This window comes from Budorcas taxicolor, chromosome 1 (genome assembly GCF_023091745.1).
Source record: "Budorcas taxicolor isolate Tak-1 chromosome 1, Takin1.1, whole genome shotgun sequence".
In the NCBI taxonomy this organism is placed as follows: Eukaryota; Metazoa; Chordata; class Mammalia; order Artiodactyla; family Bovidae; genus Budorcas; species Budorcas taxicolor.
This window is the reverse complement of record NC_068910.1, coordinates 176,629,161-176,652,621: the sequence shown is the minus strand read 5'-3', so window position 1 is coordinate 176,652,621 and position 23,461 is coordinate 176,629,161. Positions and strand designations below refer to the sequence as shown.

The following is a 23,461-nucleotide window of genomic DNA, read 5'->3' as shown; positions in this document are numbered from 1 at the left end:
CATGGGATTCTCCAGGCAAGAATACTGGAGTGGGTTGCCATTTCCTTCTCCAGGGGATCTTCCCAACCCAGGGATTGAACCCACATCTCCTGCTTGGCAGGTGGATTCTTCACTATTGAGCCATCTGGGAAGCTCCTCGTTCATTCAAGACTTAGACTAAATAGGATAATTGACTTTTAAAGGATTCCCAAGGCAAAGTGAGGCAGCCTCAACTTCAATTGCGCATTAGGGCAGACTAAAGGATACTGCTTTATATTCATCCAGCTCAGGATCCTATCAGACCTAGTGCTGAAGCACTCCCAAGAGACCACTCTGGCATGTTCATCCTCTCAATCCTCTAGAGCAATTCAAGACTCTAAATTACCCCTTGTTCCTGAAGCTGACTCAAAATTGGTCTGCCTCAGAGATTCCCTGAGCAGAGAAGACCTGGGTATGTTCTCATTTTGAATTTAATACCCTCAAACCAAACAAGCTACAGCAAAAGGAAAAAGAAGTTAAAAGTGGCCTGAAATCTCACAAAGCAGACAATTATCATCTGAATAATCAAGAACTGGCTGTAATAAGCATTCTTAATGTATAAGAAAGACCTCTTAAAGATGCTTAATATAAAAAAAAAGATGCTTAATATAAATTCCTTTGATGGAAATAAGAAATCTGAAAAATTGCTAACCTCTTTTCATATGCTTATCTGCTAATAACAGCGTTCAGAGAAAGGGAAAGTGTCATGCATGAGAACGCTTTGACGTGTACATTTTCTCCTTGACAATCCATTTAAATCTCCAAAATGGGGATTGTCTTAACTAAAAACAATTGAAGATCCTGATCTCTCATTTTCTTCATAAAAGTGTATTTGTGTGCCTATCCATGGCCATCCATACCTAGATATATGGCTTTTGCAACACTCTCTTAATGGAGTTGATATCATGTGCATCACAGAATTAGAACTAGTATAGAATAACATGTCTCATAAATGACCCTCCCACCTTCACACAAACCCCATAAACTATATCACATGCAATTTCTTGTGGGATTGATCTTTTTATGTTATGGTAAAAAAAGAACTTCTTTTATTATTATATAGGGAGTTATTCATATTAATAATTTCTACTTTTTAATTCAGTTCCCACCACTTTTTGTCATAACTCACACATGTAGGCTACATTCCAATTTTCATGCACCCTTGCCCCTTCTCAAAAACAAAAAGTCAACTTTCAGGACAGGCAGGCATGCGGAAAGTGGTAAATTGACTTGTTCCTCTTCCTTGTATAATTGTACCATAGAGCTTTAGGGACCTTTCATGTCATTAGAAAAGCTGCACTTGAATGTTTTGTCAAGTGTTTCTCTGTAAATTTCAGGCACTATCCAATCATCTTATTAAACTTTCAAGTCTTATCCAAGGAAATGACAAGTCATTTGAGAAGTCTTACTACTGCTGCATTCTCCTTTTTCAATAACAACAAAATTCTTTTCCAATTTTAGGTAATTTATAATATATTCAGCCTGAGTGATCTGTGACTACCTTGACATAATTAAACTTTGTAAAATTGTCTTACTCATCCTTCAGTTCAGTTCAGTCACTCAGTCGTGTCTGACTCTTTCCGACCCCATGAATCGCAGCACACCAGGCCTTCCTGTCCATCACCAACTCCCGGAGTTTACTCAAATTCATGTCCATCGAGTTGGTGATGCCATCCAGCCATCTCATCCTCTGTCGTCCCCTTCTCCTCCTGCCCCCAATCCCTCCCAGCATCAGTGTCTTTTCCAATGAGTCAACTCTTCGCATGAGGTGGCCAAAGTATTGGAGTTTCGCTTTAGCATCAGTCCTTCCAGTGAACACCCAGGACTAATCTCCTTTAGAATTGACTGTTTGGATCTCCTTGCAGTCCAAGGGACTCTCAAGAGTCTTCTCCAACACCACAGTTCAAAAACATCAATTCTTCAGCCCTCAGCTTTCTTCACAGTCCAATTCTCACATCCATACATGACCACAGGAAAAACCATAGCCTTGACTAGAGGGACCTTTGTTGGCAAAGTAATGTTTCTGCTTTTGAATATGCTACCTAGGTTGGTTATAACTTTCCTTCCAAGGAGTAAGCGTCTTTTAATTTCATGGCTGCAGTCAACATCTGCAGTGATTTTGGAGCCCCCCAAAATAAAGTCTGACATTGTTTCCACTGTTTCCCCATCTATTTCCCATGAAGTGGTGGGATCAGATGCCATGGTCTTCGTTTTCTGAATGTTGAGCTTTAAGCCAACTTTTTCACTCTCCTCTTTCACTTTCAACAAGAAGCTTTTTAGTTCCACTTCACTTTCTGCCATAAGAGTGGTGTCATTAGGATTCTTATTTTCAGACTTGAGAATTAAGAGTAAATTTTTCTAGACAAAGCAATGTTTAATTTTTCCACCAAAATTGATTTTATCTGATTGCACTCTTGAGCTTTATATCAAAGATTCTAAAATTGAGTTGCTTGCAGTCTTAAAAAAATAAACCAGGAAAGTGAGGGGATAGGCATGAGGAGAAACACTGTCTTTTGTTTCATGGACCAGTGGTGTATTTAACTAACTAACTTGTTGACAGTCATGAACATAAAAATGCACAACTCAGCAGTTGGTAATTATCAACAGTTGGGATGTCTTCTAGTAACAATGATAAGACTAATCAGTAAAATCCTCATAAATATTTAGCTGACAGAGTAGAAGGAGAAATCATGATTTGCAAAGTTGAACTTGAAGACTAGTATTTAATATGAGCCGTAAAAATCTTATCACTTGCCTGAAAAAGTATATCAGGGTATAATTAAAGCAGCAGGATCTTTATAGTTAATGTTTAGTCTTAATATTGTGTTTCATAAGAGCATTTTATGTAATGGATGGATTTTAATCAAAGTACATAGTGTGGGAGATAGTCCTCACTTTAAGTTAATAAAGTACTGCACATAATTTTTATATTTCAAGCTAAAAATAATTTCTTGGCACTGTTGATAGCTCAGGCAGCTACATGTGACGTATAATGTTCATCAGAATTCTCCAAGGACAAAAATTTTGTGTGTGTGTTTTTTTTTTAACTTAGTCATTTTGATTGTTAAAACAACTTTCCAGATATTTTTTAAACATCTAAAGAGCACTTAAATTGCCCAGTGTATATCTTAAAGTCTGCTCTGTAAATAGCTCGTTTTTATCCCCGAAACACTTACAAGTTAAGGTGATACTCACCCCAACTGAATGACAAAAAACAATGTTTGCTACTCTGTATTAACTAGGTCTTATGTTTCTTAAAATAAGGGCCTTTCTTTTGTGCTCTTGATGTTCCATGCAGCAATAGCCCAGGCCTTTACATGTAGTAGATGTTGATACTAATGATTTTTTATTTTTGCTTACAGAACATAATGCTTCAGTGGATACTAGAATTTTACAATGTGAAAGATAAAATCTCAAAACTATGAATGTTATGAGGGAAGGGGAGGGCATAGGGGAGGTGGAGAAGTAGAACACCATAGAGACAAAGACCAGGAAGAATATGCTGTCTTTAGTTAGGGAACAATGATAAGCCATCCAAGGTGTTTTAGCAGGATAGTGATAATGACCACAGTGGCACTTTAGTTGGCAAGCAGGGTAGAGTAGATTTAGGATAGATTGAAATTTGGGGAGACTGGAAGAAGACCTAAGAAAGCCAATTAGGAAATTAAGTAATTCTTCAGGTAAGAAATGAGAGTGTGAACTTAGAAGGTGGCCAGTAGGACTGATGGGAGGAGATAAACAGAAGAAATGCTACTGGAAAGAAGGTACAGGACCTGATTTTTTCCTTACTAGATCATGTAAGGACTTTGTAAAAAGAAAGGAGACATGAAAGATAAACAGAAAAATGTTCACTTTGGGTGATTGAGACTCTTCACATGCTATTAGCAGAAATAATAAAACTCAGATCGCTTAGAAGGGAAATGAGGAGTTTGATGTGTGACACATGAAACTTAAACAGTGTGAAATGTCTAAGTATAGAAAATTAGCTAGTTAAGACAGATTTCAGGGTAGATATAAAAATTACAATTCATTTATTTATGTCTTTAAGACACTGTAAGAAATTCACTCATTTCTTCATCAGTTATTGATTTATTACCTGTTATGTTCCAGGCACTATCCAATTTAAGGTGCTAGAGATAATTAAAAATTCAAATGGACTCAAAAACAAATAAACAAATACATGTACGTGCAAACAAACCCATGCTCTCAAAGAGCTAATACTTGAGGTGCTTTGAGGAAGACATGAAAAATGAAGGACTAAACAACCATAAATAAATAAATAGTCACATGCCTTAATGAAATTTTAAAGAGGTTATGTGATTAGGGGGTACTTTTGATTGTCTCTGTTTATTTACTAAGCTATTGTAGATGTATAAACTATTAGACATGTTAAAACAATACTTCTGTTATTAACTATTTCTCCCAAATATTTGCAGTGGAGAAAAGACCTTCTGAATGAGATAATAATTTTCCCTTGCTCTAAATTCCTTATAGCATGAAAACTATCTTAACAGATGTTATACAGTCAGTTGTGATTATAAATCACAGATATGGTGCATTCTGGGATAAACTCTTTACTGTCATCAACAATAAATGACCTGGGGACTTCCCTGGTGGCCCAGTGGTTAAGAATCTGCTCTTTCACTACAAGGAGCATGGGTTCGATCCCTGGTTGGGAAACTAAGATCCCGCTTGCCTTGGTGGTGCACCCAAAATAAATAAAATAAAATATAAAGAAATAACAGCATCTTACCAATAGATGACCTGCATTTGTTTTTGTCACAGAAGACTTTTGTATACAATTAAGTGAAACCGACATACTGGAAAGCAGCTTAGCAGGCAAACAGCCAATCCAACGCCTGTCATTACAGAAAAAAACTACACTCAATCTTTAACCATCTTCTTTGCTTATAGTCTTCCCAGCTGGCATTCTGCAGCCACCCTTTTTCAGTGCCCAGCAGCCTAAGTCATTGAACTATGGGGGCATTGGCATGGTCATAGGACATGAAATCACCCATGGCTTCGATGACAATGGTAAAGTACAACTGATGCTTTTATTTGCCTGAGATATACCCTAGTAAACTTAATTAAGAGTTTTAATAATGTATCAATATAAAACACATTTATTCATCAGCCTAACAATCACTGCACTTTTAATGTTCCTTTTAAATTGTTGCTTTAGAAGATCAGAATTTTCTAATAGTGAGGTTTAGCAATGTGTGCTTTTCACTCTGACAGAATAAAACAATATCCACATTGAGAAGACATTGATATTTGTCAACACCGATGATAATATTTGTTCTTATTTCATGATTATGTCTTATCTCTCCAGAATTTTAGAGGGCAGAGTCCATGTCTTAAAATTAAACGTAAGCTCAGAAAGTAAGGTGCCCCCAGGACTTTTAAACTTCCTGTGGTCAGAGACTTTTTTTTTTTGACTGCATCTCACACCTACTATCTAGTTCACAGCCTTGCAAACAGTAGGAAATTAAATGTTTACATGCTGCCCCAAATAGCAACATAGATTTCAAGTTTCAGTGAAAGTTGAGAGGAATGGAAGTAAAGACATGAGACATGTAAAGAGGTAGGGGTTGAAGCTGTAGCAAAGATCAGTTTATAATTGGAAAGAAAATAAGAACAGTAGAGAGAAAATAAATAAGCCTTAACCCAACTTCAGAAAGTCAGAGGAAGAAAAGGAGACAGGAGGGATATACTAAGGGTCTGTTAACTCAATTAAACTATATAGCAATCTTCACAGGTAGGTATTAATACTGTTTTCATTTTTCAAACAGAAAAATATAGACTCATAAGACTTGGTTAAAGTTACAAAACTGGGAGTTGGTGGAACCAGGATATGGGTTCAGGTAGTCTGTCTTTATAGCCCTTACCTTATTCACTACATCATAGATAACTGTTTAAAAGATGACAAAATCAAGTGTCAAACATATAATGTATATAAATGCTGCTGAAGCTCAAGAAGGAGAAAGATCAAAGTAGTTAGGATCAACAAGAAAGCTCCAAGACTAAAGGTGACTTTTTGTTTGTGCTTGAAGTAGGGCAAAACTATGAGTCCACAATTACTAATGAAAGGTTAGTAAATGGAAATGAATTCATAGCAAATGAATGCCATAGTGAAATACTGACCTCTTTAAAAATCTTAAAACATCAAAGCAAACAGACTTGGTTCAGGCAAAAATCATCCAACAGAAACAAGTCATGATTTCAGGAGTAATTATCTGGTAGCCTTGGCTGAGACATCAACAACCAAGTGGGTAAAATTGGATTAATCTGGATTAATACTAGGGCATATCAGCAAAGAAAGCCCCAATGGTCTGGTTTTTATCAACTCTAGATGAGAAAGCAGAACAGTTTATCTACTCATCTGTCCAGGTTAATGTTCTCTTGCATACTTGGTATTTCAGTCCTTGCACTTTGAATTAAAGATATCTTATTGCAGCTCTTGATGTAATGAGTTCTCATTTTACTTAGATAAATATATATTCCAGGCAGAAATTTTAACAAGGATGGAGACCTCGTTGACTGGTGGACTCAACAGTCTGCAAATAATTTTAAAGACCTATCCCAATGCATGGTGTACCAGTATGGGAACTTCTCCTGGGACTTAGCAAATGGAGAGCATGTATGTCATCAGCATTCTCTTGAAAAGTTGTATTCAGTCTTAAGTGAATTACTGATGCTTTCTTAACAATCCAAACATAGTTAAGGATCTTTAAGTGTGTGTGTGTTTTTTTTAACAGCTCAATGGAATTAATACACTGGGAGAAAACATTGCTGATAATGGTGGTATTGGCCAAGCATACAGAGTGAGTAATATTTTCTTTCCATTTTAGTGGTTAGAGTGCATATTGATCACATTTAATCATTCATTTTAAAGCCTTTTGCAAAAGATACATTTAACAATAGAAAATTGAAAATACACAAGGAGAAAGGTGATTGTATATATGCTAATAAGAGGGGGCAATGCAGTTGATAGGATTGAGCTGAATACCATTCTCTAAGCTTCAAAGAAACTAAGGAGAAAAGGAAACAAAATATTATAATGACAGAATTGAGGAGGTATGCAAGTTCCATAGAGGAGGCAACATTTTTCTAAGAAATAATCTCTGAGATAGTTTTTCAGAAAAGATAGTCTACAAAAAGATTTATTATAGAATCATTCATTGACGTACTGAACAAGACCCTCAGTTTCTTGGCAGATGAAGCAGTATTTGGGAATGATAACATAAACCCAGTCCAATTACAGTGATAAGTGAAGGACTGAAGTGATATGGTTCCTGCATGTGGCCTTGTAATGGTCCATACTGTAAACGCAGAGGAGTATTTTGTTGGAATATCCCTTAGAATCTCATTTAGGTTTGCATTCAACAATACTTTCTGAGGCCTTCACTCTGTTTTGGGCACTATTCTTGGTGCTAGAGATCCAGCTTCAAACCCTTCATAAAATGCCATTATTTGATGATTTGAACCAGGATTAAAGATGGCCTAGTGGATGCTACGTGCACAGGAAAAAGTAGAGTTTTTCACAAAATAGTGGGGGAATAATGGTCTTGGAAGTAAATATGGAGTGAGTATGATTTTGAGTTGTTTTCCCAACCCTGAGATAGCCCACACGTAGGAGAAAAAGGCAGAGGTTACGTGAGAGGACACAGGGGACAAGGTGTCCACAGGATCGAATCAGGCTACTGACATAAGATGGATGGAATATTCATTGTAGTGGATGAAGATGTAGTGTTATTTGTTCACCACAGAGATGTTTGGGTTGGAGGGGAGAAGAGACTTGGTGGTTGGGTCAGGAAAAAGGAATTATCAGAACAATGTGGGAGAGGTGACTGAGGCCTGTAAATTGGCAGTGACCCAGGATGATCAAAGTGTGAGGCTTGGGAGATAAATCTGGCTGAAAATTTTCCAAAAGAATGAATCTCAGCCAAGACCTTGGGGGATGGTAGATTACTGCTTCTTTGAATATTTGATCTTTTTTTCTTTTTTAAACTGGATGCCAGACATTGTGCATTTTGCATCTTTGGGTGGAGAAAATTTTTGTTCTCCTGTTAATATTCTTGAGCTTTATTTTAGGGTGCAGTTAAATCCCTCAGAAATGGCTAGATCCTTTTATATCTTGCTTTTGCATTGTGTTAGGTATACTGTGTGAACCTAGAGGTCTGCTATTCTTGTATTGTGTGAGTACCAGACATTTTATCTCTAATCCTTTTCTGCAGTCCCTTCCCTAGCCTTGGATAGTTTGCCCGCATGTATACTCAGGTACTTAGCTGATTATTGAGGGGATGTTTGATTTCTGAGAGTCTTTTTCTCTGCATTTTCTCCTCTTCAACCTGTCCTTGGGGTCCTTGAATTCTCAATGCCTTTTCCTCACCCATTCAAGAAGTCTACCAGGCTCCACTGGGGTTTCCTGCTCTATTTTGTTGTCCAGAGTGCTCAAGTTATAAGCTAGGGCAGTCATAGGGCTCCTCTTGTTTACCGTCTCCTAGAGATCAGATTTTGCCTGATGTCTAGCGTCATGCAAACCATTGTTTAATATATTTTGTCTATCATTTCGTTGTTTCAGTGGAAGCATAAATTCAGTCTCAGTCACTCCATCTTGCCTGGAAGTAGAAGGCACTGACCCTTTTATTAGTCCTTGGTGATTCTAATACACAACCAGATTGAGAATCACTGCTGTAAAAATTCAGCCAAAGTCTGGGTTAAGGGTACTTCCATGGAGATCCTCATGTAGAACAAGTACAGGTTTATAATAACAAAGCAAATTACAATTGTGCAAATATATTATTATATATGAAGTCTTGACTTGTAATACTTCTTGGTAGATTGTGAACTCCCTCAGAGGAGTAGGTTCATGTCTTTTCTATATCCCTGGCATCTTTGCACATTCAGTTCAGTTCAGTTCAGTTCAGTCGCTCAGTCGTGTCTGACTCTTTGTGACCCCATGAATCACAGCATGCCAGGCCTCCCTGTCCATCACCAACTCCCAGAGTTCACCCAAACTCAGTGTATCAAGTTGGTGATGCCATCCAGCCATCTCATCCTCTGTCGTCTGCTTCTCCTCCTGTCCTTAATCGGTCACCCTGCTTATTTAACTCATATGCAGAGTACATCATGGGAAACGCTGGGCTGGAAGAAGCACAAGCTGGAATCAAGATTGCCAAGAGAAATATCAGTAACCTCAGATGTGCAGATGACACCATCCTTATGGCAGAAAGTGAGGAGGAACTAAAAAGCCTCTTGATGAAAGTGAAAGAGGATAGTGAAAAAGTTGGCTTAAAGCTCAACATTCAGATAACTAAAATCATGGCATCCGGTCCCATCACTTCATGGGAAATAGATGGGGAAACAGTGGAAACAGTGTCAGACTTTTGGGGGGGGGGGGGCTCTAAAATCACTGCAGATGGTGATTGCAGCCATGAAATTAAAAGACGCTTACTTCTTGGAAGAAAAGTTATGACCAACCTAGATAGCATATTCAAAAGCAGAGACATTACTTTGCCAACTAAGGTCTGTCTAGTCAAGGCTATGGTTTTTCCTGTGGTCATGTATGGATGTGAGAGTTGGACTGTGAAGAAGGCTGAGTGCCAAAGAATTGATGCTTTTGAACTGTGGTGTTGGAGAAGACTCTTGAGAGTCCCTTGGACTGCAAGGAGATCCAGCCAGTCCATTCTGAAGGAGATCAGTCCTGGGGTTTCTTTGGAAGGATTGATGCTAAAGCTGAAACTCCAGTACTTTGGCCACCTCATGCGAAGAGTTGACTCATTGGAAAAGACACTGATGCTGGGAGGGATTGGGGGTAGGAGAGAAGGGAATGACAGAGGATGAGATGGCTGGATGGCATCACTGACTGGATGGACGTGAGTCTGAGTGAACTCTGGGAGTTGGTGATGGACAGGGAGGCCTGGCGTGCTGCGATTCATGGGGTCACAAAGAGTCGGACACAATTTAGCGACTGAACTGAACTGAACTGATTCTTAGAATCATATGGTGCTAAACCTCTAAGGAATCTCAGGAGACTCCCTTAACTTTTCTCAAGAATCTCTCAAATGAAATCTGTTGTGAATCTTTTTACTGAGAGTGATAACCCAGTCAAGTATAGCAATTACAGATTCTCTTGGCTACTCTTTCTTCCAACTGGCTAGACTTACTCATCTATAGAACAACATTTAGATAAGTTTTCCATCACTTATGTAAATCCATCCTTTCATTCAGTTAGCATTTGTTGATTTTCTGACATTAGCTAGGCTTTTATCATCTGTTAATCATTAATCTTATTCTTTTCAGAGTATTTGTAAATAAATTCTAGATTTCTTTCTAATCCATTAAATACTTGAAGGTTGCCATAACTAAATGTATTATTATGGTGATTCTGATATTAATTACTTGGTCATATGATCTTCAAATAGGTTTATGTATAAATTTAGAAATTATAAACATCATGTTTCTATTTCATTAACTGCCTAGGCCTATCAAAACTATGTTAAAAAGCATGGTGAAGAAAAATTACTTCCTGGACTTGACCTAAATCACAGACAACTGTTCTTCCTGAATTTTGCCCAGGTATTGTTATCTTTCTTGATTGATAGATATGAAAATCATTTTGAGTTATAATTTCATACTAAGTTAGATATTGCATACTGAGTCTTCTTATTTTAATCAGTTGTGGCAGAGCATTTGATTGACTGACTTTCATTGTGTGTAATAGTCTGTCAGACCATATTAATGATAATTATGTTTCTGGTTGCCTATTATTAAACATTATTTGAAGAGTAATTGGTTGTGGAATGCAGAATTTCTATTTAATTTTTGCAATAGGAAGTTTGCTTTTCTTCCAAACTGCCCAAACAAATAATCCTTGATGCAACCTGAGCTCACTGCTTTCCTTTGTCTATTTCTATCCCTAGGTGTGGTGTGGAACCTACAGGACAGAGTATGCACTCAACTCCATTAAAACAGACGTGCACAGTCCAGGCAATTTCAGGTGTGTGGATATCAATAGTGTCAAAGTGCTCCAATATTGGCTCCATGATTTCAGATTTGGAGGGTTGTTTTTGACTCTGATTCTGTACAATTTGGAAATCCAGTGCTTTTCTTTTTCCTTTTTTTTTTTTCTTTTTGTTTTTTGAGGGTCTCAGAAAGAATTAACCAAACACATCAAGATAAATGTCATGTTTACATAAGCATAGCCTGGACTGCTCTTATGCTCAGACTGTATATGACCCAGGCCCAGTTGTTAATGAATTCCAACAAAGATGTCACCTCAGAACAGCGGCTCTATTTAAAGCTAGCAGAGACATTTCTAAGAGGCTACAAAAGGCAAAGGTCTAGAACCAGGTCTAGAACCAGGTCTAGAACCAGCTACCAGTGAGTAGCTGTTCCAAAAAGATTTCCATTCAACACAGAGGAAAATTTTCTAGTAATTAAAAGGTCCCAACTTGGAGTAAAGTTGTTCCCAAAACTCCAGGAAAGAGTATGATGAAGCAGAGGTCAGAGAACAGCCTGGCAGGGAGGCTGGAGGAAAATTCTACTCTGTGCAGAGTAGAAGGTTGAATTATAAGGTATCTAAAGTCCTTCCCTGGAGAAGGCAATGGCACCCCACTCCAGTACTCTTGCCTGGAAAATCCCATGGACGGAGGAGCCTGGTGGGCTGCAGTCCATGGGGTCGCAAAGAGTCGGACACGACTGAACGACTGCACTTTCACTTTTCACTTTCTTGCATTGGAGAAGGAAGTGGCAACCCACTCCAGTGTTCTTGCCTGGAAGAATCCCAGGGACGGGGGAGCCTGATGGGCTGTTGTCTATGGGATCGCACAGAGTTGGACACGACTAAAGCGACTTAGCAGCAGCAGCAGCAAAGTCCTTCCCAATTCAGAAAACCTAATAGAACACCAGATTGAAAGAAGATCAACCAACTGTCATTTGAATGTTAAACTGTAAATCCCTGTGTGTCTGTTTTAGGGCTGAGTTCTTAATTCCCACCCCTTCCTTGGGTACTAAACTCTTCATCACCGACTTACTGATCAGCAGCAGCACCTCTCAGGCATGAATGTGTGAAAAACAAATTAAAATTTCTGTAGGCTTATTGGGAAACAGTTTGAGAACAAAAGAAAACTCATGGGCTAATTTTAAAAGCTTCTCCTAAAACAAACATAAACATACTACCCAGATCATTCACTCCTGAAAAAAATACACATTCAATTGTGAAATAATAAAAAAGCATATTTAAAATTAAAGAATTTACTCATCTTATTCTTGTATCATCATCACCATTTAATATTTGTCCTAACAGTTTTTTCAAATTTATTCAACAATTGACTATTGTATGCCTATTATATGTTTAGTGCAAACTGAATTTATCCTTGCTAGGATGTACAAATTAGGTTCTTTTTTACATAAAAAAGTGAAGTGCTGGTCGCTTAGTCACTCCAACTCTTTGCAACCCCACAGACTGCAGCCCGCCAGGCTCCTCTGTTCATAGAATTCTCCAGGCAAGAATACTGGAGTGAGTAGCCGTTCTCTTCTCCAGGGGATCTTCCCAACCCAGGGATCGAACCCCGGTCTCTTGCATTGCAGGCAGATCCTTTACTGTCTGAGCCATGAGCAGCATAATCCCTGGACCAATTCTCATTATGGTTTTGTAATTTTTAGTTTTTTTTTTATTTTTATTTTTAAAATTTTACTTCCAGTTTTATTGAGATATAATTAGCATACAGCACAATATAAGTTTCAGATGTATAGCATGGTGGTTCAAATTGCATACATCATGAAGTGATTACCATAACATTAATAACTTTATTGAACTTCTGTCATCTCAAATAGATACAAAATTAAACAAAACAATACTTTTTCCTTATTATGGGAACTCTTCCGTCTTACTCTCTTAACTGTCATGTGTAACATACAGAAGTATTAGTTTTATCTGTCATGTTGTGCATCGCATCCCTAGTACTTATTTATTTTATAACCAGAAGTTTATACCTTTCAACTACCTTCATCCAATTCCCCTCCCCCTGATAACCACAAATCTGATAGATTTTCCTGAGTGTGTTTCTTTATTTAATTTTTTTAATATAAATTTATTTTAATTGGAGGCTAATTACTTTACAATATTGTATTGGTTTTGCCATATGTCAACATGAATCCGCCACGGGTGTACACATGTTCCCCATCCTGAACCCCTCCCCCCCACCTCCCTCCCCATGCCATCCCTCTGGGTCATCCCAGTGCACCAGCCCCGAGCATCCTGTATCATACGTCGAGTATAAATGACTTACAATACCACGTTAATTCCTGCTGCAAAACAGTGATTCAATAGCTTTAATGTTTTAAGGTTGTCTTTTTCCTTACTGAAGTCTTTAGAACTTAAGGTCTAACAATCCGGGGATAACAGAGTATTTATAAGCTCACACAAATGATCATAACTAATCTGTCAAAGCTCTGCCCTATATATCACCATGAACCAAAGCATATATCCATAAAAAGTCAAGGTTAATTTAAATAATTTTAATCCAGTACTTTGTATGTACAGCATCCTCAAAGAACAAGGGGTAGCATATTAATTTTTTGACAGCTAATGTTTGTCTCTTTATTATTATCATTTTCATTTTAACCAGTGGATTAAAATTTCTGTGTTTAAAATAAATTTTCCAACTTCCTGCCTTATTAACACAGTATCCCGAAGAAAACCTCAGCTTTCTTTTTTGATGATGCAGATTTTGTTATGAGTAATACTTACGGTTTCACTGTTTATTAGGTTAGTGAAGGCCTCAGAGGCTGTAATGTGTGGAGTTACTCTTACACTATAGAGCCATTATAGTGATTTTTTTGACTTTTCAGTTAAGGTTTTTTATTAGGATTTTTACTTGTCTCTTCCCTAGTATTTTTTTTCTTATTATGAAATTGCCTGCCTTCAGCCATCCCACTTCTCCATTCCTGTTGGCTCAAAAAACATATCCTACAGGTTATGGTAGAAAATGAATGCAAGCCTTAAATTAAGAAAAACGCTGAGTTCCATTCAGGGCTCTGCCATTTATGAGCTGTTTCTTAACCTCTGGGTTTCAGTTTCTTGATATATAAAATGAGAAGTAAATTATAATGACAGTTGCTTGGGGGTTTAATGTTAATGTATATAAAATCTCTATTGCATATATGTGCTTGAAAATTAGTACCTGAATTACTTCTATGTGAGAGAAATGTGAACAGAATAAGAGTTCCTCTGAATAAAGCATATGGACTTTGCAGACATTCCCTATTAGCTGACAGTCAAGGGTTTTGGGGGTTTCTTTTCTCATTTCTTATGTCTGCATAGTTCAAAATGTCAATAACTGATCACCAGTAAGTGATCATATATGTAAACAAGGAATTTTTTTCCACCTCTAATTTTAAACTGAAAATAGTATTTTGTTATAAATATGCAAAATTATTTGTAACTTTTAGTTTCTTTGTTCTGGCCCAAAGATGCCTCTTTGACTATTTTTCATTCATAATAAGAGAAGTATGTGTTGATTTTTTATAAAAGGGTAAATGGAATGGTAATCTTTTTTCCAGGAAAATTATTATTTTCTCTGGAGGTAAAGGGATTTCCTTGGCAAAAGGTTGAGGTCACATTTAGTTTTGGAAACAGGCTGCTTCCTGGCTGTACAAAGTAAAATACATTTTTTTTAAAGAATCTTAAAAACTAATAGACACTGAGTTGCTATTGAAAAATTGTGTGTAGTGGTTTCTGTAGAAATATTCCTAAAATGAAGGGAGATTTTGTAACTTTATGCTTACATAACCACACTATCAAAAGTATAAGGCCAAGTATAGTTTTTATAAAGTTGAATCTATAGAACCACATTGTGTGTGTGTGTGTGTGTGTGTGTGTGTGTGTGTGTGTGTGTGTGCGTGTGCGTGTGCGTGTGCATGCGCATTCAGTTGCTTTGTTGTGTTTGAGTTGTTGTAACCCATGGACTGTAGCCCGCCAGAATCCTATGTGTATGGGATTTTTCAGGCAAGAATACTGGAGCCAGTTGCCATTTTATACGCTAGGGGATCTACCCGACCCACAGATCAAATCTGCATCTCTTGCATTAAAGGTGGATTCTTTACCACTGAGCCACCTGGGAAGCTCACACACAACACTAGGTTTAGGCTATAATTAATGTTATTCCTCCTAACTAAAGTCTTATGTACTTTAAAATTTAGTATTTAAAGTAAAAACCTTTCCTCCTGATATTCTAGAAATTTAAATGACTGCATTTTGAAATCTAGTTTTTGTTAGCTCTTTACACTCACTTCAGGGAATGGTTGCTATGATACTATTTATTATACAATCTATAAATATGTTTCTAAGGGTATTCAGATATAATATTTCTATATAAGATATAAGGGTCTGATCATTTTTTAAAGTAAATCCAAATAGACAAAAACGATACCCATGTCTGCTTCCTAAATAGTATGGGTGCTAATCTAGATACTTAGATTGCTTGAGATCATCCTCCAACCAGAATAAAGTATATTTTATAGATCCTAGTAGTAGTAGTTCAGTCACTCGGTCATGTCCAGCTCTTTGCGACCCCGTGGACTGCAGCATGCCAGGCTTCCTTGTCCATCACCAACTCCCAGAATTTACCCAAACTCATGTCCATTGAGTCAGTGATGCCATCCTACCATCTCAACTTCTGTCGTCCGCTTCTCCTCCTGCCCTCAATCTTTCCCAGCATCAGGGTCTGTACAATTGAGTCAGCTCCTCGCATCAGGTGGCCAAAGTATTGGAGTTTCAGCTTCAGCATCAGTCCTTCCAGTGAACACTCAGGACTGATCTCCTTGCAGTCCAAGGGACTCTCAAGATTCTCCTCCAACACTACAGTTCAAAAGCATCAATTCTTTGGCACTCAGCTTTCTTTATAGTCCGACTCTCACATCCATACATGACCACTAGAACAACCATAGCCTTGACTAGATGGACCTTTGTTGGCAAAGTAATGTCTCTGCTTTTTAATATGCTGTCTAGGTTGGTTATAACTTTCCTTCCAAGGAGCAAGCATCTTTTAATTTCATGGCTGCAATTACCATCTGCAGTGATTTGGAGCCCCAAAAAATAAAGTCTGACACGATTTCCCCATGTGTTTGCCATGAAGTGATGGGACCACATGCCATGGTCTTAGTTTTCTGAATGTTGAGCTTTAAGCCAACTTTTTCACTCTCTGCTTTCACTTTCATCAAGAGGCTCTTTAGCTCTTCTTCACTTTCTGCCATAAGGGTGGTATCATCTCCATATGCGAGGTTATTGATATTTCTCCCAGCAATCTTGATTCCAGCTTGTGCATCATCCAGCGCAGCATTTCTCATGATCTACTCTGCATATAAGTTAAATAAGCAAGGTGACAATATACAACCTTGATGTACTCCTTTTCCTATTTGGAACCAGTCTGTTGTTCCATGTCCAGTTCTAACTGTTGCTTCCTGACCTGCATACAGGTTTCTCAAGAGACAGGTCAGGTGGTCTGGTATTCCCATCTCTTAATGAATTTTCCACAGTTTATTGTGATCCACATGGTCAAAGGCTTTGACATAGTCAATAAAGCAGAAATAGATGTTTTTCTGGAACTCTTTTGATTTTTTGATGATCCAGCAGGTGTTGGCAATTTGATCTCTGGTTCCTCTGCCTTTTCTAAAACCAGCTTGAACATCTGGAAGTTCACGGTTCACGTATTGCTGAAGAAGCCTGGCTTGGAGAATTTTGAGCATTACTTTGCTAGTGTGTGAGATGAGTGCAATTGTGCAGTAGTTTGAGCATTCTTTGGCATTGCCTTTCTTTGAGATTGGAATGGAAACTGACCTTTTCCAGTCCTGCGGCCACTGCTGAGTTTTCCAAATTTGCTGGCATATTGAGTGCAGCACTTTCACAGCATCATCTTTTAGGATTTGAAACAGCTCAACTGGAATTCCATCACCTCCACTAGCTTTGTTCTTAGTGATGCTTCCTAAGGTCCACTTGACTTCACATTCCAGGATGTCTAGCTGTAGGTGATTGATCATACATTGTGATTATCTGGGTTGTGAAGATCTTTTTTGTATAGTTCTTCTGTGTATTCTCGCCACCTCTTCTTAATATCATCTGCTTCTGTTAGGTACATACCATTTCTGTCCTTTGAGCCCATCTTTGCATGAAATGTTCCCTTGGCATCTCTGATTTTCTTAAAGAAATCACTAGTCTTTCCCATTCTATTGTTTTCCTCTATTTCTTTGCATTGATCACTGAGGAAGGCTTTCTTATCTCTCCTTGCTATTCTTTGGAACTCTGCATTCAAATGGCTATATCTTTCCTTTTCTCCTTTGTTTTCACTTCTCTTCACAGCTATTTGTAAGGCCTCTTCAGGCAGCCATTTTGCTTTTTTGCATTTCTTTTTCTTAGATAGATCCTACACCACTATTAATGCTAGAAATGTTTACCACAGCTTAATATCTAATATTTTTTTAAAGAATATTCTTTCTAATGAATATTTAAAATGAATAGACATTTTAAAGTAATGTGGCTATTTTGTTCCTTATTATTCCATGATTTGGGCTTCCCTGGTGGCTCAGATGGTAACGAATCTGCCTGCGATGTGGGAGACCTGGGTTTGATCCCTGGGTTGGGAAGATCCCCTGGAGGAGGGCATGGCAACCCACTCCAGTATTCTTGCCTGGAGAATCTCCATGGACAGAGGAGCCTGGTGGGCTACAGTCCACGGGGTCGCAGAGTCAGACAGGACTGAGTGACTAAGCACAGCACAGTACAGTCTATGATGTAGCATGCCTAAGCTAAACCCTCCTTGATATACTGATGTTTCCTCCATTTACTTTAAATAGTAGGATTCATTTCTGGTATTTATACATGGTGTGGATTTTAGTGGGTCTTGTAGAATTTCTTTTAGCACTTACTTATCTTTAGCCAATGCCTGCGAATCTATTCACACATTCATTTCTTGATGAATTTATAGTGGAACACATGTGGACCAATGTGACCTTACCTTAAAAGAATCACGAACGTTAGTTAATGATAAATTTTGAAAAGTTTATTCATGAATGAAGCTAGTTAACCTTGTAGCCCTGTTGTCTGTTTTAAAAAAGTAGCAAAAGATTTTCAGAGAACTCATAAATTGTTAAAAGCTCATTCAGTCATTAAAAAAACAGTTAATTTTAAGCAGGAGTAGTCAGATATGTGATAGATAAAGTTCATTCTTGATTACATGATGTTCAACTCCACATCTCTTAGATATTTTCAGTAGAAGTGATTATTTGCCAAGGTAATAAACAGTAGGAATATGATAAAATAGCAGTAATATATATTTTGTAGAATAAACTAAAATTTTCAAGAAAATTACTTTAGGAAATAATAAAAGATGTTATTGTCTCCTGTTATTATAAACATAAACATTGCATAGTCTTCATATAGTGTTAAAAAATTATGAAATATGATCCCATTCTTGGAGAAGAAATTTATGTTAATCAATAATGTATCTACTTTTTGAAATATACTATTTATGTCATCCATCCAAAGAGCTGATGTTATAAACCACCAAGCATTAATCAGAGTCCTAGGAAAGTAAGTGAAGCCCTGGTACATTGTTGACCTAATTTTTCAGAATCAGATTATCTGAAGTTTTGGATGGAAAGAAAGGAACTGGAATGGAAATGGAGGGCTGAGTGTTCCTTACTTTGGGTGTCATTGCATGGCCAACTCCCACTGGTGTTTTGTGGGCTTTCTTGTTTTGAGGTATATTCCTTTAAATGTCTTTAATATTTTTAAGAGAAAGGTAGAATTAAGTCTTGGGTTTGGACATTTTTACTGAAGTACTTATCCCCATGTGGTGATATCTAAGATAACTATCTCTTGAAAAAATATTAATAAAATAAGAGCAAAGAGAGCAGCTCTTCCAGCCAGTGATGCTCAAATGCTCATGACCCCATCCATCAGGGAGCTCGCTCCTCAGTTAGAAGAATAGTCAGACCACCAGCATACTGTCCCTCAGCAAGCACTTAGGGTTTCTAATGAAGGAAAAGGATCAGATTAAATGAACCAAAGCCTTTCTCTAACTCCGAGTCTATGAGCCTAGAACCTACTGTAAATCCCTGATGTCTGAAATTTTCTTATTGCTATATGTATGATCACTTTAACCAGGTATCGAGTAATTTTGTTCATGAACTTTCAAGTGTAAGAAATGACATCATGGACATTTTTATTATTATTAATCAAATTAATTCAAACTCTAAGCTCCCACCCTAAGCCAGGAGGTGAAAAATTCAGTTTCAGTCATTTTCAGTGTACTCCTTCTTAGGGTCCTACAGGAATCCAAAGGCATCTCATGAGCCTAGAAATAAGGGAATTAGCTCTTTCTCTGGCCTGCCATGGGTGCTGGCATCCTTGCAGTCCTCTCGTCCTATGTGAAGTCAAGTGGCTCCATTTCCTCCCGTTGGTCATGGTGAAGCTAGACAGCAACCACTACTCTTGATGTTCAGCCTCACTGACAGCCATGTACCATCATATCAGGGGTCCTCTCTGGACCCTGCTCAGAGAGGCAGACACATCCTTGTCATTCACACAACCTGCCTTTACTGGGCCCCTCTTCAGGCTTGAGGAGACCTTCCTCTTCAGCCAGTGAACAGATAGATGTAAATTCTTCTGCTCTACCCCTCTCCCCTACTCCACTTCATGCTGGCAAGATTCCTTTTGATCTTTAATACTGCTCTGAGTTCATGCATGACAGATCACTCAGTCGTGTCTGACTCTTTGCAGTCCCATGGGCTCAGGTTCCTCTGTCCATGGCATTCTCCAGGCAAGAATACTGGAGTGGGTTGCCATGCCTTCCTACAGGGGATCTTCCCAACCCAGAGATCAAACCTGTGTCTTCTGCATCTCCTGAATTGCAGGCGGGTTCTTTACTGTCTAAGCCACTAGGGTAGCCCCAAGATTGCTCTAGGAGTCCTCAAAAACATACAACCAAAAAAGTTTACATCTTCCCTGAATGGAAAATTTGAGAAATAACTGATATGGTGATGGGTTACACATTAGGAAGTAGGACTTTTACAAATTCGATGTGAAATGAAACAGGGGGAGGAAATGCTTTCTTTTTTCCCTCCTGTTGGTTCATTGTAATAAATAAACCGAAAACACTGAGTTTTGTTTTTCTTCATAATATCCTGTTACTCTCTACATATAATCACCATGACCAGGTGACGGGCTCATTTGTTATTTCTGGAGTTCTGCAATAAACAAGGACTGTGCTAACCTGTGGTGGAGTGGCAGGGAGCAAAGTATACTCCATATGTTGTCCTTATAGAGATTACAGTGTCGAGAGTATGTCAGGAAGGAAAGAAGGAGAAAAAAGTGATCACATTTCATGATAAGTGCTGTGATGGGGCTGGTACAGGTGAGAGGGTCTCACATGGACAGTATTCCAAGAAGCCCTCTAAGATGATGTGTTGAAGCAGGGGTTGAGGAGTTAGCCGCATAGTCAATGGGGAGTTAGCTGCATCATCATTGGGGAGTAACTTTGCAGGGAGTGGGGTCGGCAGGCACAATGCCAGACAAGGGCAAGAGCTTAGCCAGTTTGCATAATGGAAGGTGGATCCATGTAGTTTGAGCCTAATGAGGAATAGGGGAAACAGATCATGAGGAGGCTGGAAGGTAGGCTGGAGCCATCAGGACATTGGAGATGATGGAAGGGAGGATGGATTTTCTTCAAGTCTCTAGAAGGTTATAAGTAAAAAATTACTAATTTAAATACTTTTAAAATTTTTATTGCGGTATAGTTGATTTACAATGTTGTATTATTTTCTGCTGTACAGCCAAGTGAATCTGTCATACATATATCCCCTCTTTTTTGAATTTCCTTCCCATTTAGGTCACCACAGAGCATTAAGTAGAGCTCCCTGTGTTATACAGTAGGTTCTCATTAATCATCTGTTTTATACATAGTAGTGTATATATGTCAATCCTAGTCTCCCAATTCACTTGACCCCTCCTTTTCCTGCCTGGTGTCCATAGGTTTGTTCTCCACATCTGTATCCCTATTTCTGCTTTGCAAATAGATTCACCTGTACCATTTTTCTAGATTCCACATATATACATTAATTTACAATATTTGTTTTTCTCTTTCTGACTTACAGCATCACTCTGACTGCTGTGTGGAAAATTGGTTAGAGGGGGAGAGAAATGTTGGGATGTATACAGTTCAAAAAAGGAAATGGCAACCCACTCCAGTATTCTTGCCTGGGAAATCTCATGGACAGAGGAGCCTGATGGGCTGCAATCCACAGGTCTCAAAGAGTCGGACACAACTTAGTAACGAAACAGCAGTCATGCAGTTTGTATATCTGCCCATGTAGGGAGGTCTCAGCAAGTTAGAACATGTTCATAGTCTTCTGACCAGTCCAGTTAGCTTGTCTCTTAACCCCATGCCCCCAACCCAAGGTGGCTGAGGTGGGATGGTCCCAGTGGAAAGAGAAGGGAAGGAGCTGGTTCATGGTTGATGGGAAAACATCACCTCTCCATCACTGTACTGACCCGTGTCCTTCAAATAATGTTTGGTGCCAATAGTGAGTTGGACAGTGTTGTTTTGCCTATTGGGGTTCAAAGATAAGAGGAAATTGGCATTTTGCCAACCCTTCCCAGTTTCTCAGGCTAAATCCAATTTCTGATGTCTATGGGGTTCTTTGAGGGGGAAGGGAAAATAATTGTTATTTTCCCTATTAAATCAACAGATACCTATTTAAAGTCTATCATAAAGTTACACTGAGATACCTTTCAAGATATATTCAGTTCAGTTCAGTCACTCAGTCATGTCCAACTCCGCCAGGCCTCCCTGTCCATCACCAACTCCCGGAGTTTACTCAAAGTGACTTAGCAGCAGCAGCAGTAGCAGCATGTCCATTGAGTCAGTGATGCCATCCAACCATCTCATCCTCTGTCATCCCCTTCCCCTCCTGCCTTCAATCTTTCCCAACATCAGGGTCTTTTCCAATGAGTCAGTTATTCGCATCAGGTGGCCAAAGTATTGGAGTTTCAGCTTCAGCATCAGTCCTTCCAATGAACACCCAGGACTGATCTCCTTTAGGATGGACTGCTTAGATCTCCTTGCAATCGAAGGGACTCTCAAGAGTCTTCTCCAACACCACAGTTCAAAAGCATCAATTCTTTGGCAGTTAGCTTTCTTTATGGTCCAACTCTCACATCCATACACGACTACTGGAAAAACCATAGCCTTGACTAGATGGACCTTTGTTGACAAAGTAATGTCTCTGCTTTTTAAGAAATCATAATTTTATTCTTTGACCAAATTCTTCTTAAAATAACTGCACTTCCAAACTTGAATTATTCATTTATCCTACCAAAATATATAGAGTATTTGTAAATTAACTCCCCAAACCAAGCTTAAAATGCAGGTAATATTATTATACGCACTTTACAGAAAAGGAAACTGAGGCACAGACAGGCTAAATAAAAACAGCTCATAACTGGGATTCAGAGCATGTGGTCTGTCTTCAAAATCTGTGCACTTAACCCCTGTAGTTTGCCATCTCCCTATTTAAACATTCTGTTAATGAAAAGGAGTGTGCTCATTCTACCACTTTTGTTTTGTTTTGTTTTAATTTCCTTTTAAACTGAAAGTTCCAAACTCACTCAGTTGATCTACATAAATTCTGTAGAGCTCTTACATGGTATGGACATGAGTGTCAAATGCTGATGGTGATTTTTGTTTGTTTCTCAGGATTATTGGGACTTTGCAGAACTCTCCTCAGTTTTCAGAAGCCTTCCATTGTCGCAAGAATTCATACATGAATCCAGAAAAGAAATGCCGGGTTTGGTAATCTTCAGAAGTGGTGCAGCCCTTGGCTAAGCTTGCCCAAATCACAGAAATGGGGAACTCTTTCCGAGAGAGAAGGGGTCAGAGAGGTCACTGATGATATGGAGGTAGTTCACAGGGGTGAGAACATGGCAATAAAAATGAAGTTAGGTTATTCTGGAAAAGGTGTGGAGGGAGGAGGGGTCTATCAAATCACTCATTCTCACTGTGTAAATTATGCTTAATCTCTAGACAGAATATTACCATTCATCTCGGTTTCCCATATGATCTGCTAATTTGATGTTGTCTTTTGATGTGGACCGGAATTTCTAATCAAAGGGAGAAAGAAAAGGTAGAATAATTCACTTGGCTCCAAAAGTACAGCAGTAGCATAAGAGCTAAAAACATGAAGCCTGTGTACCTATTTTTACCTTTATTTGCAACATTTACACTCCTTCAGAACTCTTCCAAAGAAATCTTATACATATTGGGGCCTTGGGACTCAACATAGTTTTAATCTAATTTTACCAGTTATCAGTTATTCATTCTGAGAGTGTTCTAAGCACTCTTAGGGCTAAAATGAATGTCTAAAACTGTTTTTTGTTGTACCT

General features: G+C 38.4%; 1 protein-coding gene across 1 annotated transcript in view; it reads left to right on the top strand.

The window, feature by feature from the left end:
- Positions 1-22,895, top strand: part of MME (membrane metalloendopeptidase) — a 106,147-nt gene extending 83,252 nt beyond the window's left edge. The window contains exons 19-24 of the mRNA XM_052638668.1: positions 4,933-5,052; positions 6,525-6,658; positions 6,777-6,842; positions 10,504-10,599; positions 10,944-11,020; positions 22,776-22,895. Coding sequence (XP_052494628.1) covers positions 4,933-5,052; positions 6,525-6,658; positions 6,777-6,842; positions 10,504-10,599; positions 10,944-11,020; positions 22,776-22,875 — 593 coding nt within the window. The 3' untranslated portion in view covers positions 22,876-22,895. The remainder of the gene's footprint in view (positions 1-4,932; positions 5,053-6,524; positions 6,659-6,776; positions 6,843-10,503; positions 10,600-10,943; positions 11,021-22,775) is intronic.
- Positions 22,896-23,461: the final 566 nt, after the last annotated feature.